Here is a 24,723-nt window from a genome sequence, read left to right on the forward strand (position 1 = left end):
GGGGTCCGTTTCACAAAGCAGGTTCAACAAACTCTGAGTCTAATCCTGAACTCTGAGTTGATCTACCCTGAGATAGGAAACTCTGAGTTTCCGGTTCCAGAACAGCTGATTTGAATCAGTTTAATCAACTCGGAGTAGTTTCACCTGGAGTTAAGTGCGTGTACCACAACTATAAAAAGCCAGCATCAATGGAGCCCCGATTCGACGAGTCACCATGGCAACGGGGAAGAGGAGGGCTGCGTTTTTCACCTCACTAGAATTAGAAATCTTAATGCGCTCATACGGCGAGTTTGCACACGTTTTCAAAAAGAAGCGCAACACCGCTGCAGCTGCAAAAGAGAGGGAGATGGCGTGGGAGAACATTGCTGCTCGGGTCAATGATTAAGTTTAAATGTAGTCCTTTGCAATCACAATAATATTACAGGGGAAAACTGATTGAATGGTAGCCTATTAATTTATTTCATTTAGGTGCAATCCTGCGGGGGAGAAGGGCACTTGGCAGCAGTTTAGGATGAAATATAAAAACAAAGCTGATTGTTCAACCAGGTAAGACCTCGGCATAATCTCATGGGGGTACCTTATTTTGATCATGTTTTACATTGTAAAGTAAATATTAAGTGGCTGTTTGACTGTGCCGTTGTTTTATCCCCAACATAATGCTGTTTTCACACACATAAATGTCTTCTCATCTGTATCATGTTCTGTTAAATAATTAAGCCTATTTAAACTAACACAGACTTCTACTCAGCCAACAGAAAGAAGGCAGATGCCTGTAAAACGAGCACACTTTTCTGACCGCCCTGCATACAGTTGCCTTACTCAAGTGCTCAGCGTCTCCGACATTGTCCAAAAACTTCCATTTGCAAAGAAACGCAGCGCATTTTTATACAGTCTATGAGCACAACACACAATATCTGCTGGGGTGTGAGAGCATGACTACGATTGGTAATGTTGCAAATGTAAGGACGGATTAGGTTGTGTATGTAGATGATGGACTGTGACGTGAAACGGTACAGCTCAAAAAGATAATTGTCTGGAAATGCTAGAACATCTATGCACGGTCTGATAACCATCTCCCGACAAATATTTAATTCTCTGCGCAGTAATGCTGCACCTTCATCCACGGGATCGTTATCAAAAGGACATGCCATGTTAGTGAAAAAAGTCGCAATCTACTGTACCTAATGGACTTCTAATATACTGACTCTGATTTTTAAATGATTTTTTTAAAAGACAGATGGCAGAACTAGGCTATGCCAAAACTCGCCTGCTGACTGAATGAATGAGGAAATCAAATGGCGTGTGTGGCTCTGAAAGAGGGCGGAGACAGAGAGAAACTCGAGGTTCATTGAGAAAAACCTGGTCCCGACCAGGTTAGGTTCATAGAGTCTGTTACTATGGTAACTGACCGAGAGCTTAAGTTACCTCTCTCTCTGAAACAGGCTAGAGTTACCCCTCTTTCTCTGGTTTGAGTTACCTCCCTTTTTGAAACGGAAAACTCAGAGTTTCCCTCATTTCAGGGTTAACAGACTCTGAGTTTTCACTAAACCTGCTTTGTGAAACGGACCCCTGATCTTTATTTAAAAATGACATGCCTCTTAATTTTTTGCTGCTGTATCGAAAATGGTATCGAGTATTGAATATTTTCCTGGGTATCGATATCGAGTTTGAAATTTTAGTATCGTGACAACCCTAACTTAAGTACAGTACTTGAGTAAATGTACTTAATCGCATTCAACCTCTGCTCAGCAGAGGGACACCCAGTAACTGAAATTTCAGTAACTGGGATCAATGGACCAAGAATAGTAGGATTTCTTTAGCCCTGAATTTCTTTAAAACATAATTTAAATTTGATTATATGATATTTTTGCATTTTTGAAATGTTTCTCTAACATAAAACTTATTTTTCTTTACACTGGACAACAATATGTGGACCATGAAAATGAGATGTGTGTCTCTTATCTTGGCAAGAATGCACTCGACCGCTCATAAAATGTTCTCTTACCAAAGAGAAGAGCAAAAGTAAGAAAACACTGGTGAATCCCAGAAATCATTGGGTCCTAACAAAATAACAAATCGTAGGCACAAACAAAAAGTAAGAGAAAATGTATTTGTATATGTTTCTCACATGAGGCCAGAGGCACAAGGTAGTTGTGAGGGGCCCCAGTGCACACTATTATGATGGGCCCTAGTGCATGCAATTGTGCACATGTTGTCTTGTCACATGATTAGAGACTTGACATCAACATACATATTACCCAACAATCATCATGGCATATCTGTATATGTCAAAAAATACCAAAGGAAATAAGAATTTATGAATTTAATTTGACAATTTTAATAGTTTATAAGAGTTTATTTGGAATAAACATATCATTTTGTTTTAGATGCTATTGATTGTTTTACAAAAAAAAAGAAAAGAAAAAAGATGGGTTTGCTTTTTTTAAGGGCATAGATAGCAAATGGCAGTGTAATTAATTTAATGAGAGTTCTTCTTTGAACACAGGCATATTTCCAAGTTGGCAATCACTCTTAAGGGCCCATTCTCCACCCAACACATTGTTGGAGGGCCCATGGATGGAAATAATTAATTACATACTTTTATAGTGACTTAAGCTACCACGAGGTAACCACTGCTAGGTTTTACGAGGTTGACTGAATTTAACAAACAAAGACATTTAATCACTGATCAATGACTGACAGATACCAGAATGACAGACATCACCTGGGCTTTAGGGGGAGGATCTTGTGTCTGGTGCAGCACTGCAGGAAGTACTTATTCACCCAGAGCACACACTGTGATGTCTGTCTGTGTGATGAACCACTGGCCCATAGCTGACAGAGAGGTCTCACGCTGCCCTCCACTTATCGCTCCAGTCTTTCTAAATGATTTCCTTTTGGTGAAAAAGATTTCCTGCAGCTCATAAAGGGGATTTTTGTGACCAAAAGTGGTTGTTGGGGTTTTTTCTTAATGTTCAAACTAGTTCTTAACTACACAATTTTGAGAAGCAGTTTTGCTTTCTTGTGGAAAGAAAATGTCCAAAATACATACTTAGATGTTTATCTTAGCTCAGATTTCTGAATTAGGTCATTTTTTGATTAGGCAATGCTTCATTTGCATATATAAACATACATTTCAGAAAACCTGTAATACAAAAAGGGGAGGTTTCATGGTGACATCTATTTGTTTCAAGTTTTACTTTAGCGTCAGATTTTTTTGCTCAAAAATGTATAGAATTTTACAATCCGCATCTTTTAAGGCAGTTTGCTCAAAATGAAATTTTTCTCACACTCTGAGCCAAAAAACTCCCACCTCATAGCACACATACACTATACCTCGAATTTTATCCCCATCTATATTCTGAAGGTTTTTACAGAGGGATTTTGTTCATATATCATTCACAGCTTGATTTATAGAACATTTTATTCCTAAAGACATGGTGAAAATGATTTTTTTGAATGGCTGTTGACAGTGTTTTCTGATTAATGGTGTCATAAAAAGAGATATTCAAAATTCTCTCTGTAAAACTTCAGACTCTATTATGTCAACAAAGTGAAGCAAGAATTTTGTACCTGGCTCTTTTCAGTGTTCACATTTCTGTTCTAATTTGGATATTTAAGCAAATTAGTGCAGATGTAACTAGATAATATGTCATTTGCATATTTAAACATGATTCAAAAAATTAAATTGTTGTCTTGATCAGTGGGGGAAGTTTTATGGTGATAGGGCCATCTATGAGTCAGACGTTTTACAGTATTCACCTGTACTGCCTCCTTAAGTGCAATAGATTAAACACTTAGAGCTATAGATGTTACACTGTTTATGAATGTCATAACTATGTTTGAGGTACATTCATGTGGATTCTGCTTTGATTCAAATTTTCCACGACCAGTGTAGTCACACAAAATTGTTTAACTTTGTCAGAGGCTTGAGGAGATGAATCCTGATAAAGCTCAAGTTTTAATGGAGCAACAGCATTTAGTAAACTTTTTGAATTGATTTTTCAAAGAACCTGGGCCTTATAGTCATAGTTTCAGCCATTGTTTCTATTTAACAGTCAGCTTTCCTTCTTTCCCTTCCTTTCTTTAGTATGATTTGGAATTCCAAATTCCCTTTTGAGGGGAAAAACATGACAGTGTTCATTGGTGCTCCAGCAGCATAAAAAGTCATTCACTATAGCAGCCTCTAGCTCAAAACATTCCCACTCTGACCTCGTCACACATCAACATTTAGTCTTGGACTTTCCAGATATGATGTACAAGGTACCCTGGGTGCATTGGTTGCTGACGTTCTGGGAGGCCGTGTCAACTTCAGTCTGTTACGTGCATTGTCTATTTTCAAAATATACTGTCGTTTTCACAGGAAATGTACAGTTTGTATAGTCTCTTTCAAAATAAACACATTACGTCAGTACAACGCCATGAACTGACGTGGTTATGTTTAGCCAGCATACGCACGTGGTTCAATTTAGGCAACAAAACCACGTGCTTGGGTGCAGGAAAAAATAACAGTGTTTGGCTTTACAGTCATACAGTAAGCAAAGTCAGTGGTTGTTGAACCCATCCACCACTCCTCCCGCCTGCCCTACTCGGACTTTTGCTGCCTTTACTTTCGCTGTTGTCCCGCTGTGTTTCCTGCTGACGCTGGCAGGCGTCGTTAAACAATGGTGTATCATGCCGACGTGAAAGGACAGTTTTTTTCTGTCGGTGTTTGATGCCAGAAGTCACTAATCAAGCCTTTTTGACAACTTCAGAGTTAGACTGGGTTCTCTAGCTGCATTTAGAGACAAATCCTAGAGCGGGGGTGGACTAAACCATTTTGCGCCTGTGAAGGGTGAATGGGGCTTCAGAGAGCGTCCACTATTTTTTAAAATAGAAATTTAAGTCATTATACCATTTTCAGCCAATTTTAATTTAGTAATGACAATAAATGATAAAAAATGCAAACAAAACCAAACTTTTAATGCCAGGCTTTTCAAGAGCCCCCTCCGATTGGTGCCCTGGGTAATCCATCAGCTTCATTACTGAGCAAAGAGAGACTCTGCTGAACATAGCTTCACCTCTGGCTTTATACTGTAAATTTGCACTAATATTTTTGTATGCACAATGAGCGGTTATTACTGGTGTGTTTGCTTACATTTTCATCTCCACATAAGCAGTTTATGTAATATGGTTAAATTAGGAGATCAGTGTGACTGTCTTACTTGCTTGCCCTATTAAACTGTGACAATGTGCAATGAGGCTGTAAATCTGCCATTAGATTAAGTGGAACAAAGTTGCTGTTCAAATTTACTACTGTAGTTTTCTGCAGACGGGTTATCAAATAAATGTTGGCTAGTGTTGCTGCTGTGCAGTTGTTAGCACTGTATTGTTGCACTGTACTACATGCAAGGAATGATCCTCAACAAGCTGTGCCTTTAAAGAAAAAGAGCACATAATGAAAGGCAAGCCCCCTCACGTGGGCACATGCCAGCAGTCCAAATATAAGCACTGCTGTTGACATTGAATTCTGTCTTTCTTGATTTTGTAATCAACAATCATTTCTACACTTGAATGAGTTTTAAAATTCATTGTGAATCCCAAGTGAAATTTGGGGACATCATAAAAGTCAACAATTTCTCAGTGGTTGTGTGTGTCAAGTGTCTCTTTCAGCATGGTGCAGGACGCATGTTTTCACAGACAGCAGAGAGTAGCTATCAGAGTTCTATCTGGCCCTGTGCTTTAGGAGGAGCAGCAGCACTAATGTACTGTAGCTTTCCAGAATTGAATGCTCTCATTCAAATGAAAATGATGTATCACTCCAGCAGGAGAGAGGCTGATCCAAAGTGGTTTGCCGTCTACGGCAAAGTTCATCCTGTTGACTGTAAATCTTTTGTTGGCAAATGTCTCCATGTCAGACTGCTCAGTGGGTATGAGTGTACCTCAGCTCACAAGCTGCCAGGCTGTCTTTTGTTTGTTCACTGCTTTATTAGTCTTCAGTTCAGGAGAGACATCCGAAATGTTTTCTGCTGCTGATTAATGTTAATACTGCATTATTACTGAGTGGCTGTGCAGAAACATAATGGTGCATTATAAGTACGTATACATCCAACTACCTACATGTCCAGTCATCGTCCAGGTTAGGAGCTGACATGGAGTTGGGAGGTTATTATTCTGCAGTGGAAGAGGTCTTCCTGCCCTGAGCCCAGATATAATACTGCACAAGTAATACAACATTAATAAACATAACTCTTCAACTCCAGAAATGCTTCTATAACTGTCTCTCTTAGCAATCTCTCTGCTTATTCTACACATCTTTTCAACAGTATCCCATCCCGCTTCGCCCCATATATTCTATACCCTACATGTTATTCTGTTAACATATATCCTGATTTGGGACTTGTCTTGCAAAATCTTTCAGCCATGTCATCTAGCCTTCATTAGAGGATGGATTTGCTCAATACTACTGATAATAATAACAATAATAATAATAATAATGATAATAATGATAATAATACAGACCAAACTCTGTCTGCTGATGAAGGCTTCGAGATATAGCTGAAAGGTCCACAAAAAACAAGTAAGGGCTCATTTATGTTCAACAATAGATTTGGAAATAGACAGAGATGGATGGAGCCTTCTGTTTGTACTCATAGAACGAATTGGTAATCTAGTGAGAACAATTCCCCGTTCTTATGTTGGGATGTATAATGGCCGCACAGACCATCGCCATCTACAACACTACCTCTGTTTAAAGGTACAATATTATGACCTCCTCCACCGTTGCCTCATTTGTTATTGTGGAAAACTTTTGACTCAACCTTCTAGTGCCAGATTCTTTTTTTATTTGCAGTATTTCTTTTCAAGGCCAACTGGTGTAGCAGCCTGGAAAACATGCAGTGTTTTTAGTTTTGGGGCCAAAAATGTAAATTGATCAGAACCATTGGTTGGTCCCTCACTCTTGGTTATTCAAACTACTTTGGTGTGTTTAGATGTGAGGAGCAGCACAGCCTTTATTAGCCTTACTGTTAGTCGGTACGGCCTTATGAACTTTTTCAATTTATTAGTGAGAGTTTAGGTTGCAGTCACCATAGAATCATCAGGGTCAGCTTCTGTGGTGCCAACAGATGTAGAGATGTCTTAACCCAAGCAACCTTTTCTGCTCAGTGATTCCTACTGTTTTCCCTGTGTGACTCATAAACAGACAATATTTAGTTTTGAGATTGGTCTGAAATGCACCACTGTTTAAAAAAAAAAAAAAGACAGTTCCAGTAGTGAACTGCACCTTTGCACCTCTGTGTTACAGTTTGAAAATGTGACTATAACATTGTTGGTAATTTTTAAAAAAGATTTTGTTCATGTCACTGATGTATTGTGTATTATTATCTGGTGCTTAATCTTTAAAATGAAATTTCAAAGTGAATATATCAGTATATTAGTGACTATTTGATATTTATGAAGGGGCAGGGGGTGGTGCAAAAAGTGGATGGCATGTCAAATAATTTTTTCAAGTACAGGGGAGGGCCTTGTGTGATTTTTTTTAGCTTAGGTGAGGGGCACACACACATGCGAAAGGCATGTTTTCTTTAAAAATCACAGAAATTACACAATTGCCTAACAAAGTCAGAGCCCACCCACCCCCTCCTCTGATAAAGAACAGTCCATAATACTACTTTTTTCGTGGTTGGCTGGAGAATGAATTAACACCATGCTCGAGCCCTCCATGGTCAAGCACCTGCATACTTGACGGATCTGGTGTCCTTTCACTGTCCTGTCAGGTCACTGCGGTCCGCTGAAGGCCACCTACTTACTGTCCCTCACACAAGATTAAAGACGAAAGGTGATAGAGCCTTTAAGGCTATTGCACCCAAATGATGGAATGCACTACCTCATGAGCTGAGAGCGGCCTCTTCCATGGACATTTTTAAAAAGCAGTTAAAAACACATCTGTTTAGGCTTGCATTCCATTAATTGTCCATTGTATCATCTCTGTATTTCGCTGCACTTTACTTTTTATTTGTTTTTGTGTATTTTGCATTGTTTCTGTTATTGTATTTTTTGTATTTTATCTTGTGAAGCACTTTGTGAGTCCTCTCTGTGAGAAGTGCTATATAAATAAAATTTACTTACTTACTTACTTACTTACTCAATCTTTCAGAACATAGAAATCTCAGGAAGTGTAGGGGGTTGGGGACTTGTCTTAAAAGTCTGTGTGAGCATTTTTAGATACATACATATTTTGGTACAGTAAAAATATTGACCATTGCTCTGTAAAACATTTTGATCTACCTTTGGAATTAAACATTATAACAAGGATCACAAAAACACTGTCTCTGTGACACAGCAACAAAGAGTTATCAAATGACCCTTATAGAACAGCTTCTATTGTGGTTCAGTGTAGGTGTGGTCGTGATCATCACCCTGCCTGGATGGCTAATAACATACCATGTTTGGCTAATTACAGCCCAGAATGTCACGCACACCAGCCAGAAGCTTCTCTTTAGACTAATTACTGCAATTCTGACTTTGTCTCTGTCTTTATTCTGCTCCTCTTCCTTCTCTGTCTCTATTGTGTGTATGTCTGTGTGTGTACTAATAATACACAGAGTTTGTTTTGTTAAACACTGACTCAGGTTTCTTTTTTTCATGTAGTCTCCATTTCTCTCTGTAGTAGTTAAACCAGTAATATCAAATGCACTGAGGACAGCTCACATTTGCTGTCTATAGTTTCTTGAGTTTGGGACTGTGTACACCTGTAGACAAGTCACCACACAGTGAATATACTGCAAGGCCTACAGTGACTCAGAGCTTAGAATAACACTTAAACATTACAATAGAGCTGAAGGTTATGTGAAAATAGTGTATTTAAGAGAATACAACAAGGGTAGCTCATGGTTTTGCCACATTTACCGTAGGTCAGATTTTCCATATTTTGTTGGCTTTTGTTTGATTGATCACAGCCCAGAACACAGTTTATATCTTAATGAAGACTAGCTGAATTTTTTTCTATCTTTTGAAACACATCCATATAAAAATTTTTGGGGAAAAAAGTAAAATTCAACACAAGGTCGTCAAATTACATAATCTCTATCAGAAGATGGAATTTGCTTAGTTTCCATGGATCTTCTCTAAACAGCAGGCGGCTGTGGCTCAGAGGTAGAGCAGGTCGTCCAGCTGTTCGATCCCCAGCTCCTTCAGTCCATATGTCTAAGTATCCTTGGGCAAGTTACTAAGGAGCCGGTTGCACCCTGTATGAAAGCTGTAGCCACCAGTGTGGGACTGTGTGTGTGAATGAGTGAATGTGACATGTAGTGTAAAAAGCGCTTTGAGTGGTCAGCAGACTATAAAAAAGCGTAATACAAGTACAGTCCATTTACCATTCAACTCCTCTTTTCAAGGTCAACAACGAAGCCAAGAGAAGTGTGTGAGAAGAAGTCCATACTTTTTTTAGACCTGCCTGTAATGGACACATTTTTGACGGTAGTGTTTTGGGTGATAGTATCCCTGAACATGAAATGAAGGAGGTGATTCTAAAACTAAAAACAGGATAACCAGCAGAAATAGACCAAGTCTTGAACGAGTATATTAAAGGCACTGTGTGCATGTTTGTGCCCCTATATGTCTCTTTGTTTTACAAGACTCTGTTGTTATCCCTGAAGACTGAGGGCCTGGTTTAACTGTGCCAACTGATAAAAGGAGAGGTGACACTGGAGATGTAACAATCACAGAGGCATCACACTTTTAAGTTGTCTTGGTCAACTGCTCACAGATGTATTAAATGCAAGGTTCTGTGAGAATCATTCTATCCTGAGGGAGACTCAGGCAGAATTGAGAGGGCCATATCTTTTAACTGGAGCTCACAGTTGGTTTGTATTGTTCTACAAAGAAAAGGCTGCTCTGTTCTTTAATCGATTATAGCAAGGCATTTGATACAGTATGGATGGAGGGATGCACTCTGATACAAAGAGCACTCTGATATTAAATGCAGGCATTAATGGTACTTGGATGTAGTAATGAACACGTACAGAAGCATCAAATAATGTGTTTTTCTGACTGGTATTAAATCATTTTTTTTCCAGCCTTGCAGGAGTTGGACAGGGTAAAGTTTTATCTTCATTGCTTCTTGCATTATTTTTTTAATGACCAAAGGGCTATATACTACAGAATGGTTGTGAGCCTATTAACCGTGTTGACAACGTAATAGATAGTTATATCCAGCCTATGGTACTGATGTAAGCAGATGAAACAATTATTATGTCTACAACAAAAGAAGGTTTACAGAAAGCAGTAGACGATATGTGTGATTTCTGTGAGAAATAGAATTTAAAGGCTAACAGTGATTAAACTGAAGTCACAGTTTTAGGTAGTAGAAAAGCTGATATTAGCAAACTAAAGTTTGTATGCAGTGGAGAATCTAGAGATTATTAATTGCTTTAAATATCCCTAGGTGATTATGAATAATAACAATGATCCATTCGAGATCCCACTGAGGAGCTGCATGAGCCAGCTTCCTGTGCAATGTTTGCTACTGTCTGTAAATGTAGAAAATTTGATATACAGTACTTGTAGATCTCACGCAAAACCTTTTTGACACATTGGACACACAAGTGACATTGTGCACTTTAGCACACTTTAAAGGTAAAATGACAACTTGCAATAATAGTATCTATGGACAGCTGGTAAGCACTCTGTGTTGCAGTTATCAAAGAAAACGCTGATAGAAGGTAAAGAAACAGAACACAGTCAAATAACATACAACTATTTGCTTGGCCTGCATAAAACAGGTGTATATGTGTATATGGGTCTTGCAGGTTAAGCGGATAAGAAAATCAGTTCATGCAAAAGTGTCAAAGTGAGGCCAGAAGTACGATATCATGTGATATTTATGTAGAAATTAAACAAGAGCTTAAACTGAAAAAGTATTGTATGAAAACCAAAAGTACAGACGGGCTATTTGTAATTTTAGAGTAAACCAAACCAGAATTCCTGAAGTCACTGGAAGATATAAAGGGCTGGATAGAAATCAGAGGATCTGCAGCCTCTGTGATGACAAGTGTGTGGGAGACGTGTGTCATATTTTGTTTAAATGTAAAAATGTCAAGTTTAATGACTTACAGAGAACGGTAAAACCACTCATTTGTATTTGAAGTATTTTAGATATTACAATCAAATAAGCCAAAAGGTATTTGTAAACTTGATGCTTGTCCTTCCTTTGTTAAAATAGCATTTGCTGTACTTCAGCCATGCTGTGTGCCATCTCTTTGTTCTTATTGTATGCTCTAATTGTGCTCCATACCATCTGATTGTGGTCTTAAGTCTCATCAAATAAAGGAATCGACATATCATGAAGTCCTCATCAAAAGTGAAATCTAAAATTTCATGAGTGGGCATGCTCTATCTGCTGACTAGCATCATGTGATATAATCAAGAGCTCCACAACAGCTACTAAACAAACTACACTGTTTCCTCAACCACCACAGTCAGGAATGAACATTGAAGCTCATTCATACAAAGTGTACAACTCATAATCACATTTCAAATCTGTTAGTCAGGATTGATAATGGCTGTACAAAAATAAATGTTGATGTGTTCTTTCAACTCAATTGCCAGAAAAAAGGTTGACATATGTTTCTGCAAACCACGGGTATGTTACATTTGCATGTTGTTATGTAGCAGATATGTTGAAATCTAACATTTTAACAACACAGCAGTTAATGTGTGGTTTGATTAAGGCACAAAAAACTCTTGGTTATGGTTAGGTAAGAGATAATATTTTAATTTAAAAACCCAACTGCTTTTTGTGGCACTATCCCTGCTGAATAATCAGCAACAGGTCGCTGAAAAACACGTTTGGTGGCTGAAAACCCGCCAGAAACACAGCAATGACTCACTTAAAAACAACCAGTGGTATTGTTTGTTGGTCTAGTACAGCGGTCTGCAGCTTGGCAGGTGTCTTACCTACTGTGGACAGTGACGCTATCCATGGTGCTGAAACAACCTGTGCCTCAACATGTGCTGTGGTGCACACAGCATCATCAGTGAGCTGGGTGGAGACTTGGGGGAAATGGTGATGATGTTAGGTGCTGAAAAGTCAGTGATATACACAGTTACTTTATCATTACTGAAAAGGGGTCATTAACAATCTGCTCCTAGTGGTAATTACAGTTAATGGATCAAAGAAGGGATGAATGAATGAATATCAGCACCACCTCAGTGTAACAATGGATAAAAACAATGTGGCTGGAGAAAGCAGTAGTTGTATAGTATGTTGCAGAAACAGCAGCTGTCCAACAGATCCTGTCTCTGTTGTTCCAGAAATACCTCCACATATTGATCAGGGCTTGGGTTTCTCTGCCCAGTCACTCAGTTCCTCCATTCTTTCATCCCATCTTGTGTTTTCTGTGAAACAGCTTTTATAGCTTGCAGTTAAGTCATTTGATTAAAAGCAGTCTGTGGTTCAGATTTAAAGACTGTATGATAACAACGTGCTGTTCATATTTATAATCCCCAGAGGATGAACTGTATTTTTTTGTTGTTGTTGTTCACCCTGTCAAATTTCCTGTGCACAGACATCCCAAGACTATTTCCATTTTTAACACACCATGACCTTGAATTCGGGGTATGATTACATGTTCTTTTGTCTATGTATTGACAATGACACACAATCATAGCCATGATAGGAAGTTATGAACATGTACAAATATATATAAAGAGACTGGATATTAGATTGATGGTTTATTTGAGGTTTCCATGCAATTAGTTCAGGTAGCTTTATTGTACTGAAGGTATAAATCATATGGAAGGTGTGTGTTTGTGCCTGTATGTAAATTGTAGCAATGGGGACAGGAGCTCTGTAATGATTAGGTGCATACAGCATGCAGGTGAGCAATCTATGTGTCTGTTAGCCCTTTATGATAGTAGTAACAAGAGAAGCAATATACAGAGAGTGAGGACGGCACACTGCGTCATTAACACTGACTTTCCTCAGTTACTATTTCTATTTAATGCTTTGATATAACTAAAATTGTTTCAGCTGAGTCAAGTTTATCTCTTGGTAAGTGACTCACTATTATACAAACCCAAATAGTTATTGAGCAGTAGAATCTTAAATGTGGAGCCTCTATTAATTCTTCCTCCACTGTACAGCTTCTAAAGCAGCTTGTGTGTTCCTGGTACTGCTTTAAATCTGCCCTAGGTGCCAAGGTCACAGCATTTGGTAGCCATTAAGCCATTAAGACGCTGTAGGGTGGAGACACTTTGATACACCTGGCCTGCACTTCCCTGCGTCCTGTTTCTCTGTGCCTTTCTATCTATCTATCTTCTCTCTTGTTTTTCTCTGTCTGTTTTCTTTTTCTTGTTTGTGTTGCAGCTTTTCAGGAGTGTTTAGTCTGAAATAAAAAATAGAGTCACTCAGGCTGAATGAGGATTATGAAGCAGCAGAAATGCTGTACACTGTGTAATGCTGTAATGCGCAGTGTCCTTTGACATGACTCTGATAGGCCAGACAGTCCATCATCCGGAAACAGCTGAGACAATCCTTCCATCACATGATTTCAAAGGAACTCCCTCTTGAGCGTCACAGACAGTTGTCATGGCAGAATTAAAAAGGTATAGATATAAAGAATGATTTAAAAAATGATTTTTTTTTTTTCCTTTTTTTAACTCATGGTTCACTGCAACACACAGTATTTGCCATCACTGCTGCTCAATCTTATTTTACTCCAAAATGATAGGAGGACAGATTAGTGGAATAGCAAAAATATAATCTACAGTTCTTTTAATATTAAAGTAAAATAATAAAGTTTTGCAATTCCATTTTAAATTTCAATTATCTATTTTCTATTAAATTGATATGTTATATCCTAATAATTATTACAATGTATCATCTAAAGACAGGCTGACAAAGCACAATAATCAATCACTACATATAATTACCTTTTTTTCTCTAACTTGATGTCATACTGAGAAAGTCCTTAATTACACATAATATAATATAATATAATATGATAAAATATAATATAATATAATATGATATGATATAATATAATATAATATAATATGCTGTGACGGAAAGCTCACCTCCCACAGCAAAGTTTTTACAGCCCAAGGTACTGAATTGTGAACTAAAGAATATCTATTATATATATATATATAATATATATTTGTAGCCTCAGAGTTAACTGAGCAGTGATGTCACATAATTTCACTTTGTTACTAAGATTTCTGTTGTTACAGCTAAAATATGAAAACATAATATTTGTTCCTGACTTGAAAACACAGGTATTTGCCTTCCTTCCACTCTAAATACATACACAAAAACACACAAAAAAGGTCTATTTTGTCAGTTTTACATATTTTTATTACAAATAATATCTTAATCCAATTGAGTCAAGTAATTCTAACATAAACCAAAAAATAAATATTTCTTACATCAAAAACTACTAACTATACATACTGCTTACTATACATAAACTTTAAGTAAATTTAACATATTTGAAATACATAGAATTTATGAACAGAAATTACCTAAACATAATTAAAGTAGGTAAATTCTATAAGATATAGTTACATAAATTCTCACAGTCTATTCATCTGAGTTTTTTATTTTTATTTTATTTTTTTAAATTAAGTAAATGGTACTTTTTTGGTTTGTGTCAGAATTACTAGACTCAGTTGGATGGATTTTTAAAATGTAATTATAATACATAAATCTAACGATTGATTAAATAATTTCTTTGTGTAAAGTGGCTGCTGTGTGCTGCATACATACATGGAAAAAGTGAATTTTGATTACCACAGGTACAAAAAAGTTTTTTGTTTTTTTACAAATAGTTGTATATTATTATTATTTTTACTCAACTATGCGTATCTTACTTGTTACTTCACTGTAATAGAGAAACTATTTGTTTTAACTTCAAAATGTTAGTGTCTGGGTTGCCTTTAAATTTTACGTCGACTAAATTTGAGAATACAAGTTGATATAGTTTTCTTTTGACACTTACATTTTTTATGACCCTTTTTTTTTGGTATTATTTTATTTGGTATAAGCTTTTCTTGGGGGTGTCCAACTATTGCTTGATTCTTCCTGTTGGGGGAGGAAAGAATGAGTAAACACTTCTAACCTCTCTCTATCCTTTCTATAGATAGCAACACAATCCTATTACAATTATCTTGAAATGTCCTAGCAAGGGCTGCAGAGAGAAGACTCAGACCGCACATGCTTCAACTGCCTCACTCAGCTAGGACATTCAAGTTTTTTTGAAAAGAAGCACCGGGGAGTGGTGTTGAATCACCTTTCTAGGTGAGACATGCTGTGAGAAGGAAGGCTACTGTAGCATTAAATCAGTCAGGAGCAGGAATGAACTGGGACTGAGGGCAGAAACTGTCTCAAAGGTTCAGAAATCACTGGTGAAGTTAAACATGTAGGGGCAAAAACCATAACTCACCCTTTTCATATTTTACTCAGTGATTTGTAAAATATTCATGCTTGAATGTCTGCTGGCCCTGTTGACCAATTCTTCTATTGCACTGTAGGAAAGAATGGACCAATCATTAAGAGAGGCTGTTTAAGCTGCTGACACGCAAGAGGCAGCAAGAGAAGGAAATGCTGAAGTCTGTGGTAGACTTGAATGACCTCCTGTGGTAGATTTTATTTTATTAAGATATTCCTGTAGTGATGAAGCCAACAGAACAGGTTCTGTTGGCTTCATCACATCGTGACCTCTAGCATGCACTGGAGCGGTTTGCAGCTGAGTGTGAAGTGGTCAGGATGAGAGACAGCACCTCCAAATCTGAGGCAATGGCTCTCTGCCGGGAGCTGTTGGATTGACCCCTGTGGGTTGGGGGAGAGTTATTGCCTTATGCCAGGGAGTTCAAGTATCTCGGGGTCTTGTTCACGAGTGAGGTTAGAATGGAGTGTGAGATGGATTGGCGGTTTGGTCCGGCTTCTGCAGTGATGCTTGTTCACACTTCCCATAATGCAACTTGACAGAGTCTTTCAATAGACCTTCACTGCCTGGTGACTTCTTTCAAACTCCACACCCACCTCCAGTTTGTAACAGAGGCTTGTACATTTGTAGTTTCCAAGCCCAAGGTGAGATATCCCTGATGACACTACCATGACCTCATCAGAGTTATTTTCTCAGCCTTGACGGAGCTCCACTACAGACACAGAAAATATTATTATTATAATTATGTTTTATTCAGTCAACGACTTTGTATAAGAAGCAATTCTGACAGTTTTTAACAGGATTGAATGAAATAAATAAGTTAGAATATCTTAAATAAAATAATTTGACCACACCACACCACAATTTTTGGATAAATTATGTTGGCTCAACTTAATTAAAATTTTTGAGATCAAAGCAAATCATGGCAGTTGTACAAAAGTAATTGGGTTTGTCAGATTTTAAAATACTAGTAGAATTTAGAAGACCAGAGTTGGAATTTCTTGAAAAGATGCATGCAAATCATACACAAACAACAAACAATGCACCAATGCCTCCTCGTACTTCTTGTATTGACAAATTTGACCAAACTGACTAAAATCAATTCAATCAATCAATCAATTTTATTTATAAAGCCCAATATCACAAATCACAATTTGCCTCACAGGGCTTTACAGCATACAACATCCCTCTGTCCTTTGGACCCTCACAGCGGATAAGGAAAAACTCCCCAAAAAAAACCCTTAAACTAAAGACATTCTCTGTTTATTTTCATTTCAGTTTTGTAAGTACACAATATCATTTCAGTGAGTTTTTTTTCTAAAGTCTAGCATTTTATTTTCATTTTAGTTCACTTAAATGTTTTTTTCACACCTATTTTTAGCTTTCAGTAAAGTTTTAGACAATTATTTTAGATAATAACCTCTGGCCATATTCATAAAGGATCCTCTCTTATCGCTAGGAGTCCTCCGAAATGTCCCTAAAACCTGTATTTATGTATCTATTGCAGTTGGCAGTTATTCGATGTGTACTTAATAAACTGTCAAACAAATTGGGGACTTTTGGTTTGATGAATTCTGTCAGATGGCTCCAGCTGAGGCAATGGGAATTACTCTTAGACCAAAAACTTTAGAGTCTTAAAGGTAGGGCAAACACTGTCTCTATTCCCATGGTTCTGTTCAGATCACTTCCACATGCAGTGGATCCAGGTGCAGTTCACGCCAGAGAGAAAGTCATTTTAACAGTCATTAATTATACAAAGATGTGCGGCACCAACTGTGACCTTTTTAGTCTTGTTTTCATATCACACTCTAAATGAAACACTTGCTCCAAAGAACACATGTTAGAGCTTGTACAGCTTTAACAAATAAAAATAGCTTTCATGAAAATATTGCCAATGGAGTGTGAGGTTTGGAGCCAGCAGGCTCTTCATTAGACTCCGTTTATTCTGTTTTGCAATCAGAGGTCATGAGTAGAAGATGGTTAGGGGGCGACTGTCACTACGCATAACGTGACACAGCTTTCAGAGCTAAATCTTCTTAAGAGTACTGGACAAAAAGTGACCTTTGCTTACCTTTCCTCTAGTGCTACCCTCTGGACAAACTGTTTTTTGCCACACTATTAAGACTCTAAGAACAGCTAAATCATTGGTTTGTTGTTGAATATATTTGTACAGCAGAGTTTAATTACCATTGCAGCTACTCAGAGCCACTCGCGGGGCCTTGGAGTTTTTTATGCGGGCAAGTTTGTCATGGCAGTTCTGAAGAATGTCTTGAGCTGATCAATGTGACCTGAAAGTAACTACAGCAGTTGGGGGTGGGGTACAGCTTCAATTAATCCCTGTCTGAACGATGCACATCATAGGCCCAGGAGACGATGCGACAGAATTAGCATCATACTGTAGCACCTCACCTCTTGTGGCTTTGCAGGCTTGCAGAACAAAACTGTCTTATTTAAAATGTATGTCATTATTGTAACATACTATATGATGCAGCTGAAGGTCAGTTGTATGACTGTCTTTGAGCAGTGGTTCAACATGTATTAATGATGGAATAATAATATATATATTCAATAAATCCCCCGTCAACTTGAACAAAAGGGTGTTGAACTAACTTCTCTGAAATTAAAATGTTTATAAAACAAATGCAATATAAGACTAAATATTTTTTAGGGTGTTTGTCATTGTGTTAGAAAGTTTCTGATAACACAAATATATAGTGTGCACTGCACTCTAATGTAGCAAAAGTTTTATTAAAAAATGTAAAGGTTCCATATTGTAAAAAGTCTGATTTTCATGTCTTTTATTACTCATAAAGCAGGTATAGAGGTACTATATACATACTGTGGAAGCATCAAAAAGCTTAACCCACGAATGCATGCATGCAGTCGTTATTTAGACACTGTGGCTGCAAACCAGCTGCCAGGACCTCTGTGAAGTTGTGATGTCACAACTATACTATATATAAGTAGAAACTGCTACATTGCCATCACAGTCATTGCTCGGCTGCAGTGATGGTGCAGAGATGTTGAAGACTCAGAAACACTGATCAGTCAGAGCAGGCTCGGATTTTTGGGGAGGGGAGCTTAAAGAGACAGGCACTAAAATGGAGTGTTCCAGACAGAGGGTGAGTACAGGTATATTCCTGACAATCGACTGTCTGCTTGGTGTGTCAGGGCTATTAGGTGTCACTTTAAATCTGGCAACACTTGTTGAGAGGCTAGTGGGTTTGGGATAAATGCAAGTGTCAGCAAGCCAACATGCTCACAATGACCAAGTGCAACAACTCCTTATAGAGTGCTTTGAATGGTATCTGATGAAAATGCACATTCAACCCTTCGTGTGATATCCTACGAATTAGCACCCCACAAATGACGTTAAATATACAGTTATGTAATTAATTAATTAGTCACAGAGGCTGGGTTGAGGCAAGCAAAGTTACTGATGTTAGGTTTAGGAAAATAAACATGGTCAGGACGTACCTTAAAATCTTATTTTTCATGTACACCTAGCATGTTAGCATGTCAATAATCTCTAATTAGCACTGTACACAAAGCAGCCTGCAGCTGAGGCCAACAAAGCATTTGACAAATTGATATTTTGACTTAATTATGGCACTAGATGACAAGTTATGGGATTTCACTGACATGATCTGTTATTTCTCCTGTGGAGAACAGGAATGTCTGTACCAAATTTTATAACAACGCAATCAGTAATGATTGAAAAATGCTCAGCTAATACAATAACCCCAATCTTGTCTTTGTCTTGCAGATCCTGGCTATGATCTCCATCCTGTTTATTATCATTTCCACCATCTCGTTGTCGCTAAACACCCTCCCGGAGCTCCAGGTGGTGGATGAATTTGGTCAGTTCAATGACAACCCAAGCCTAGCCCATGTGGAAGCTGTCTGCATCGCCTGGTTCACCATGGAGTATATACTGCGCCTGCTCTCAGCACCCAACAAGTGGAGTTTCATCAAAGCCCCACTGAACATCATTGATTTGCTGGCTATCCTGCCTTACTATGTGACCCTCTGCCTAACTGAGTCTAACAAGAATGTGATGCAGTTCCAGAATGTGCGTCGTGTGGTCCAGATCTTCAGAATTATGAGGATCCTGAGGATCCTGAAGCTGGCCAGGCACTCAACAGGACTCCAATCTTTGGGCTTCACTTTGCGAAGGAGCTATAATGAGTTGGGTCTACTGATCCTCTTCTTAGCTATGGGCATTATGATCTTCTCTAGCTTGGTGTTCTTTGCAGAGAAGGATGAGGATGCCACCAAATTCACCAGTATCCCTGCCTCCTTCTGGTGGGCTACGATTACTATGACCACTGTTGGTTACGGAGACATCTACCCACAAACCCTGTTGGGCAAGATTGTCGGAGGGCTCTGCTGCATAGCAGGTGTGTTGGTCATTGCCCTTCCCATCCCAATCATTGTGAACAACTTCTCTGAGTTCTACCGAGAGCAGAAAAGGCAGGAGAAGGCCATCAAGAGGAGGGAAGCTCTTGAAAGAGCAAAACGCAGTGGAAGCATTATTTCTATTAACTTAAAGGATGCTTTTGCACGCAGTATGGAACTTACAGATGTGCTGGTGGAAAAGAGAGAGGACAGCAAGTGTCCTGTGGACAATCACCTGTCACCCAGTCGCTGGAGCTACCACAAACACTACTCCAATACAGAGGTGGGTAGCCCAAGCAAGTCCCAACATTCTCATTACCAGGAAGTGGCTCAGCAGGGCTCCCCTGAACGAGGCAAGCCTTTGTCTAATAAAACTACGCTTCAAAACCTCAACCCAAAGCGGCTGGAGGATGCTTACAACAAGACTGCAGCCATTCAGGAGAAGCAGGAGGAAATTATAGAAGAACAGATGGAGATGAAAGCATTGACTTCCCCTCAAGCCCGACAAACTTCTCCTGAAGTCAGCATTGCTAGAAAATTCTCCAATGTGGCTGATGATTTTTCAGTGGAAAGAGGAGAAAGAAGCTCTCTGCTCCCCAATGCTGAAGTGATTCAAACTGGTGCTAGACACCAGCGCATCCCTCCTCCCTTGGATCTAAGTCAGATCAGCACCATGGAGGCTAACAGGGGCCCTGACAGCATCCAGCCAATGACCATCATTAAAGAGGGTTTGTATGAGTTTGTGTCCAGCCCCAGAGGAAGTGGGACTGGAGATTCAGGTTTGGTGCCACAAAGTGTGGAAAGCTTTGGGGTTACCTATGACAGCATCTCCAGCTCCTTGCAAGATTATGGCACCCCTCAAAAGAAAAGAGCCCTCAAGGTTGACCTCATTGGATCCCAAGATGAGGTGCTTATGGCAGTGATGACACCTGTAGCAACCCCAGCCTCTGCTGGCTCAGCCAAGCTTGCTCAACTACTCTCTGACGACATTGTTTCCAGGTTCTCTCCCTCTTCTAGCTCTATAACCCAGGAAGCTAAGTCTCCACTGGCGATCCTGCAATCTCCGATGCTGGCCCAGCAATCTGTCAGTCCAAGCATCTCCCAGGGGGGAGGTGAGGGCTCAGCAGCCAGGAGCTTAGAAGGTGAAGGGCAGCTCACAGGCTTAAGCCACCAGGGGAGGAATCACATGGAAATGTCTGCTGTCGGCTCAGGCAGCAGTGCTAGCCCACTGTCGTCTAAAGCCAGCCCTCTCAACTGCACCCAGGAGCTGGTAACTACGGAAGGAGGGGAGGAAGGAGAAGAGAGGGAGGGAGCAGACCAGAGTGGAGAGAAACGAGAAAATCACATTGCTCTGGACAGAAGTGCAACACCACCCTGTGAAACGAGCATGTGAGCCCTAAAAGAAGGGAAACGTTCATGGACAGAGATGCCAAATAGACGGGTTGAGGATAAGGTCGACGGGATGGATGACAGCAACTACCCAGAGCAAACCGGAACCATTGCCGGACCTGGTGTGGGCTCTGCACCTGCACGGAAACACACCAAAGTGTTAGCAAACCTATCATAACAGTTTTTTGTGATTTTTCTGGAGCAATGCACTTGTCACATCCCACAAGACTTTTGGACTCTTGTCTTTTTATTTGACAAGCACTGCTATTAAGGCACAGACATCTCTGTAGTGTTGTCACATGGCTTTATTACATGAGGGAAGTCAGAAGCACATGCCTACTGTCTGGGTACTATCTGAAAGACACTGTCTCATGTCAGTGTTATTGACTTATTCTTTGTAGACCAGACTGATATGCTGCAGAGCAAAACAGTGACAACTAATAAGTCTTTTAGGGCTCAAATGTGAGCATAAACAAAGCCTTGTGTGAATGAGAATATTTATGACTATCCTGGAAGAGTTTTTGTGTACAGCTCAATGGGTGTAACTTTCAGTTTCCTATTGCTTGCTATTTAGGCCTATTTCTTATGATGGACTAATATCACTAAGGAAACACGGAAGGCAGAAACAAGTAATATTTTTTTTACAGCTGTCTAAACAACATTTATCTTTTACAAGACTCAAAAAAACCCTAATGATGAGTCTTGTGCTTACTCATCATTCTCTAGGTCTAGGTATTATGTTGTTGTAATGGTACCCAGATCAAACACAAGCACATGACACGGGACAATAAAGTCCCATTCTCACCACTTCATTGGACACAAATGGCATTGTGTAGTCCAAGAGGACATATGCATTTGCTTTATACTAGACACTGATATGTGTCTCAGTGCTTCAACAATGTATTTTCCATTTATGTTTCTGTTTTGTTTTGTTTTGTTTTTTTGGTTTAAATTTTGTCTCTCCTTTTTCTATAATACCTGAAACAGGTTCTTGAAGATGAAAAGGGAATAGAATAGGGATGCAAGGCTATTGTATTCACAGCTAGACCACTGTTCGCACACACTTCTCAAATAAAAAAACCTTAAAAAAATGAAACAGCTTAGGAAACAGCACTATATCCTCATAAGAAGACAGGTGAAATGAGTACATATATAAAGACAGAAAGGAAAGCGCACAAGAACAGTGGACAAGTTTACTGATCGCTCATGTGTGGGTCATCTCATGCTGCCTGCATCCCAGCTCAGGGGCTTCTCCTTCATTTCTATAGTGAATGTGTCATAACAGGCCAATGTGGCGTGACCCATTCCAATGGAACATCAAAATTAGGGTGAGAAATGTGACCTTATTTTCCCATCCTTTACAAAAAGACTGGCCAGCTGCTTGTTTAATAGTGTTTAGGCATTCCTCCTGAATTCAGGAAGCTGACGACAAGCACCCAAACACACAATCTCTTTTAGTCTCTGTGAGACTAGTGTCTTATTAAATGATTATTCTGGTTTATTACAACTTGGGGCTTGTTTTGTAGTTTTTACTTTAATTTCTATCCATAATAATAAAACTACGCTCACCAAGTTAATGGGTGAGATCTGGGAACATGGTGACATCAGTTAACAGAAGACCAATGGGGTAAAGAAAAATGACCAGTCAAACTGTCAGACAGGTTGGAAACAAACCAACATGTGAGTTTAACTTCTTTGTAAACAAAAACAAAGACAAACTGTAAAAATGTACACAAAAATTGATTGTAGACCCACCATACTTTGGCTACACATCCTATGAAAATGCAGACACAGCAGTTTATATGATATCCTATGATTTAGCGGCTTAAGAATGACGTTATGTGCTTAACATAAAGTTAGGTTATTAACGTAAAGTTATGGAGGTTAGGGTTTGGGCAACTAAAGTTACTGTGGTTAGGTTTAGCAAAAGAAACATGGTGAGGACGTACCTTAAAATGACTCAAAGTTCACACAGTTCTCCTGGGGAAAATCCCAAGTGAATGTTAGCATTTTTGTGATCCATTCACTACCCCAACCTGCCTCCTTACGAGACCACTCGGGACTGCTTCCTTGTTTGCTCCCATCAGCACACTGGTCATGTGATTTCAGCCTTCCAAAATACATGGGTTATGCAAGAATTACTGGCTAATGATTACATGGGATATGTATGAATTTGGGTGCATTACTCTTCATAGAAAGACGTATTAACAGTTTATGCGAACAGCCTGAGTCAGGCCCTCAGTGTGCTTCAAGCACAGTACCTGTTTGATTTAAATAGGGTTGGAGGCTGCATCCAACACTCTTTGTAATGTTTCCAAACTGCCAACCCAGCAGTCACTTTCACAGTGACTGGCCAGGTGTGTGGAGATGTGAGACCAGACCAGGTTTAAACTTATCTCTCAAGCTCTCCTTTTTCATTCTTCATACTTCTTTCCCCATGACCAACTGATCTTAACACCATGAATGCTTTTGAGAAGAGTTTGTCTAAAAGTGTGTGTTTGCACAAGTGATTTCATCAAGACTATATAATAATAACTTGAAAATTACACACTCTTGAAGAGAGATCATGGAGGCAGGCAGGCTCTACCCCCTGCCTTCTAGCATAAAAACACTTAGTTGTAAAAAATGAGTTCCTTCATAGCATACCGAAGCCTTTACTGCAGCTGTGTGCATACAGCTCTCCTGTTAGGGGTGGGTGGATTGATACCAAAATATTGATACACTAGATACTATGTTTTCATTTTGAATATCGATCCTAGCAACAATGGAATCAATACCAAAAAAGGGATTATTTTCTCTGTTCTATGTTGTACCTATTTGTATTTTACAAGTCAAACGGTCTGTGCAAACAATGTTCGGTTGTTGTGAAAAAATCTAATGCATGTACTGTTTGCTTCTCCACTGTTTTTGTGTTGTCTGCACTTAAACAACATATGCGTCGCACACACACTGTGCACCCGCATGCACCCTGGCTAGTTTATTCTGACACATGATAGCAGTGATGACTTAATCAAAGATGCTGCATTGTGTCAACCATTGTCTATACCAAAGAGTAGCGTGTAAGTCAAGAGTGCTCAATCGGCAGCAAAATCTGGGGACCAAAACGTCCCCAGAAGTACACTGCACAGCACACTGTCTAGCAAAATAAAAAAATAAACAACAAAAAAAACCTGCTCAACTCTACATTTAAGTACACAAGCTAATTTTGATGATAAAAAGTATCATATGGGCTTCAGTATTGGTGATTCTGGCACTGTATTACTTGGTGTCATATCGAAACAACATTTTGTGGAATCACCCACCCCTATCTTCTGTACAATAAAGAATTATTAGCAAAATTTCAGGTACATTTGCTTTTAGTTTTACCTCCAAATAAATGAGTTTTGATAATCTGGATTAACTGTCAGTCTGCGTCTAACCTGTCTGATCATCTGACTGCATCTTTCATGACTTGTTAGACGTTGTTGTAGCCATCACCATGTTCCCAGACCTCAGCAGTTCACTTGGT

General features: G+C 39.0%; 1 protein-coding gene across 1 annotated transcript in view; it reads left to right on the forward strand.

Annotated features, from left to right (window-relative positions):
• The window catches only part of LOC126408962 (potassium voltage-gated channel subfamily B member 2-like), a 42,584-nt gene extending 21,365 nt beyond the window's left edge, over window positions 1–21,219 (forward strand). The window contains exon 3 of the mRNA XM_050074785.1: window positions 19,195–21,219. Within this exon, the coding sequence (XP_049930742.1) occupies window positions 19,195–21,219 (2,025 nt within the window). The remainder of the gene's footprint in view (window positions 1–19,194) is intronic.
• Window positions 21,220–24,723: the final 3,504 nt, after the last annotated feature.

The sequence above is a fragment of the Epinephelus moara genome, chromosome 21 (genome assembly GCF_006386435.1).
Source record: "Epinephelus moara isolate mb chromosome 21, YSFRI_EMoa_1.0, whole genome shotgun sequence".
Lineage (NCBI taxonomy): Eukaryota > Metazoa > Chordata > Actinopteri > Perciformes > Serranidae > Epinephelus > Epinephelus moara.